Source organism: Physeter macrocephalus, chromosome 4, assembly GCF_002837175.3.
Source record: "Physeter macrocephalus isolate SW-GA chromosome 4, ASM283717v5, whole genome shotgun sequence".
NCBI lineage: Eukaryota > Metazoa > Chordata > Mammalia > Artiodactyla > Physeteridae > Physeter > Physeter macrocephalus.
In genome coordinates this window covers 76,242,061-76,246,145 of record NC_041217.1, presented here as the reverse complement: position 1 = coordinate 76,246,145, position 4,085 = coordinate 76,242,061, and the positions used below count along the sequence as shown (strand labels likewise).

The window sequence follows — 4,085 nt, the reverse complement described above, 5'->3', positions numbered from 1 at the left end:
CGTGTCCGGAGCCTGTGCTCCGCAACGGGAGAGGCCACAGCAGAGGGAGGCCCGCGTACCGCAAAAAAAAAAAAAACAAAAAAAACAAAAAACAAACCATTTAACCACCAGATGAACACAACATTTGAAACTATTGGGAATGATTAAATGTAGTAATGCAAGGGGTCTGGTACTATATTTAGCACCTTACAAAAGGGCCCAATAAATATTTTTTCTTCTTCTGATAGCTTATCCTATTCTATGATTATCCTACCCACCCTTCAGGGCCCATCCTCCATTAAGTCTTTTCTAAACTCACCAACCAAACAAGACTCCTCCACACCCCTCTGCACTGACTTTGATTCTAAATTCAACCTTGTATTAAATTTGCCTCATCCATTTCTACTCGTTCCCCTCCTTTCATAAACATAAATTCAGAAGGTAAAGACTGTATTTTATTAATATCGCAAATATATGTGTTTATTATGTATCAGCCATTATACAGAGCACTCACCACTTTTGAAAACCCTGCTTTACCATATCCTATATTGATAACTGGAAAGTAAAAGTTGTTGAATTAATATCACATGTATAAACCTATTCCCAAAGACTGGGGAAAAATATTTGATCCCACTGTCCCCATGAAATCTGCAAAGAAGAGAGGAAACTGGCTAACACACTTTCGCGGAAACAGGATGGAAAGTATCACAAGAACTGCTGGATATCACTTTTACTTCAAGAGACACACACAAGTGCACCAAAGGACACACACTAGCACACAAGCATGCACACACTCACCCCAATGAAATAAAGTCCACAAACTATTATAAATAGCTTTCATTTTCAGAATTACAATACCAATCCAGGCATAGCACTCAGCTCATTGAGGAAACAAACACACTCCAGTTAGTCTGGAACCAAAAGTGAAAAAACGAGGCTAATGCCATTCTCTACGTCATCATTCTCAGGCCTTATTCTCTAATTAGAAACCATTTAACAACTGTATTTGCTTCAGAAGTTAAAACATCTTTTGTAAAAAACACTTCAAGTGTAGAACAAGCCCAAAAGTACCAGTACATCTATGCTAAAAAAATAAATAATTGAACTACCACTATGTATCCATTTTATTACTCAAGCCTAGATAGGCTTCCAGGGCTCTTTCCTGACTATAGTTTCAAGAATTCAAACATCTTTGGTAATTAAAGCTATCAACTCTATCTTTTGGGGTTGTTCTCTCCCTGAAACTCCCTCAGCATTCCCTTTCCTTAAAATTCCTTTGCATTTTAAGAATGATAAGGCTAATCATAGAGAAGGGATAATAACAACCACATCGTTCTGAGAAATGTTACAAAGCTTAAGAAAACTTACAAGATGCCCCTCTAGCTGAATGTCTAATAGCAAATGGAACCCATTATCCAATATTTACATAAGGACTTGCTCTCATTAATTTTTACCATCCACTACTTACTACTGTAATTGCTAAGTATTCAAATAAGCAAATGTTTATGAACTTTAGAGAAGGGAATACCATGCTACCTATAAGACACTGATTCTAAGACAAAGATTTCTTCAACTATTTAAAACACTGATATTTCAAAAGATATAATCTTTGCATTTGAGCATCTAAGATTTCTTCAACTATTTAAAACACTGATATTTTAAAAGATATAATCTTTGCATTTGAGCATCTGGTACCAATAGCACCTGTACAGGACAACCTTTGACTTACAAAGGCACAAAGAAAAGAATTAAGTCAAATGAGAGCAGGATCCATAGAATTCATAGTTCCCCGCTAGAAAAGGTTCATCTTGCAGTTACTCACAAATCTCCTTTATAACCATACTTTGTATACAGGGCTAAGGAAACCAGGATTAGTATTTAAAAACTTTGAAAAAAATCACCCACCAACAACCAATATGCTCTTTGTTCAATGCATGCAGAGCATACCTGCTTGAAATAAGTATTAGATGCAATTATAATAGCACAAATAAAAAGCTATCCCAAGTTAGCATGCCATCCACACAAAATTGCTAATTTTGCTATCAAGCTAATCTTTATAGATTTAGAATTGGTATTGTGTTATTTAAAACCAAGATTATATCAACACTTAAGTGTTTGTACCAAACTAGATCCCATGCCATATGTTGCCTTAGAAGCTCGTTCATTTATACATATATAATCATTGATCATTAATAAAGTTAAACTAATTGTACATACTGTAAAATGTGTAGTTTTTCCTGGTTGTGGAAGGGACCTTCAACTTTATATTCTGCCAACAGCAACAGTAAAGGAATTATTTACTGCCATTAAAATCCCCCAAGTCATCCCAAGATTAAAAGAAGCTTCAGATTACAGACTCTCTTTACCCAGTCAGTATTTCTTCAATTGTCCAACCAATGTTTAACCAAATAGCCACAAAAGAACAAATGTGTTATTACATTTACCCCAAAAAGGCCCTCCTAGCAACACTATTCTACTTTTTGTTAAGCTTTCATAGTTTGAATCATATTAACCAAGAAGGAATGCTTAACACTGTCACTTTCAGAAATAATGTCCCCTTTTTATAGGTTTTATACCATTAGTAAAAGCAACAAGAGCCAATTTCAAGCATTACCAACACACTGATATTACAGTGGCAAGATGGCATAAGTTTGACCGCAATAATCCTAATAAGGACAAGGGACCCAAGGCTTCGCAAGAATAACAACTCAGTTTCCCTGGCTAGAACAGCCTGTTTATCTTACTAGATATCTTTGTCAGAAGTCACTCACCAGCCCACCAAAGAGGTATAACAGCAATTTACCTTCAGGCCACAGAGTGGTCACTAAAAACCAACTAATAATCCAAGAGAACCCCAAACTCTTAGAAAATATATGAAAACTTACCAGATTTACTATGATATGGATACAGAGGTTTCCAAGGAATGCCACAGTAGATCTCATCACACCCACTATCACATAATTTTCCAAATTTTCCCATTTTTCTTCCCCTTCGCTCTGCCACTTTTCTTCTCTCTCTCTCAATAGAGTATAAAACAAATTCCCTTCTATTCATTCAGTTGATGATGAGAAAAATAATTTTGATAACAGAATGCCTGATTTATTCATGAGCTTGTACAATACCTGGAATCATCTGTCATTTCTTCAATAAAGCCTGATTCACATCTGGGACAAATATATTCCTATAAAAGAAAGGAAGACAAATAAAAGTTGTTCATCAGAAAGCTAAGTATATAGTTTCAGAATAATATGCAGTACACAAGCTGATGCTGTGAAATGTTGTATGTACTTGCTGACTCCCAGGACAGTTTTTTCTGTTATACTCTGGCAAATAAAGAATTCCATGAGATGTCTACAGAATGGCTTCACAAGCAGTTCCCACTGAGAACTAAAAGAAGAATGTCTAAGTTTTTTTTTTTTTTTTAACTGGAATGAATTCATTATCTTATTTTCTATTCAAATCTACTGAAAAGGGCTTCCCTGGTGGCGCAGTGGTTGAGAATCCGCCTGCCGATGCAGGGGATGCGGGTTCGTGCCCCGGTCTGGGAAGATCCCACATGCCGCGGAGCGGCTGGGCCCGTGAGCCATGGCCACTGAGCCTGCGCGTCCGGAGCCTGCGCTCCTCAACGGGAGAGGCCACAACAGTGAGAGGCCCGCGTACCACAAAAAAAAAAAAAAAAACTACTGAAAAAGTTCCACTACATATATCAGAGCAGTAGAAGATTATAATATTCATGGGTACAGAAATTGCTATTTTTTTTTTACTATGTACATACAGGAGACAAACTGAATTACAGAATAAATCAATTTATAGACTAGGAATTTACAGTGAAGTTTTACAATATTTCTGATCTGTTTTTTGATTATCAGTGGTTCCAAATAAAACAATATTCTCAGGTATTCTATAGAAATGATAACTTAAATAACCAGAACAATCCCATTAGATCAGCTTCTATTTCCTTAACTACCATGAATCTTTCTTTTAAATAAGTAAATATTTCTTTTAAATATCAAGCTTCGGGGCTGATAAGAAAGAATATAATTTAGAGGGCTTCCCTGGTGGCGCAGTGGTTGAGAGTCCGCCTGCCGATGCAGGGGACACGGGTT

At 36.5% G+C, this 4,085-nt stretch overlaps 1 protein-coding gene across 10 annotated transcripts in view; it reads right to left on the bottom strand.

Annotated features, from left to right (window-relative positions):
- Positions 1 to 4,085, bottom strand: part of RNF115 (ring finger protein 115) — a 76,693-nt gene that overhangs the window by 54,120 nt on the left and 18,488 nt on the right. For 3 of the 10 annotated variants that reach the window (XM_055084358.1, XM_055084361.1, XM_028488908.2), the window contains one exon: positions 3,102 to 3,160. In XM_055084358.1, coding sequence (XP_054940333.1) covers positions 3,102 to 3,160 — 59 coding nt within the window. Of the gene's footprint in view, positions 1 to 493; positions 786 to 2,196; positions 2,249 to 2,864; positions 3,023 to 3,101; positions 3,161 to 4,085 lie in introns of those variants that run through there. The other 7 variants (XM_055084357.1, XM_055084360.1, XM_028488906.2 and 4 more) reach the window with 5 other exon arrangements.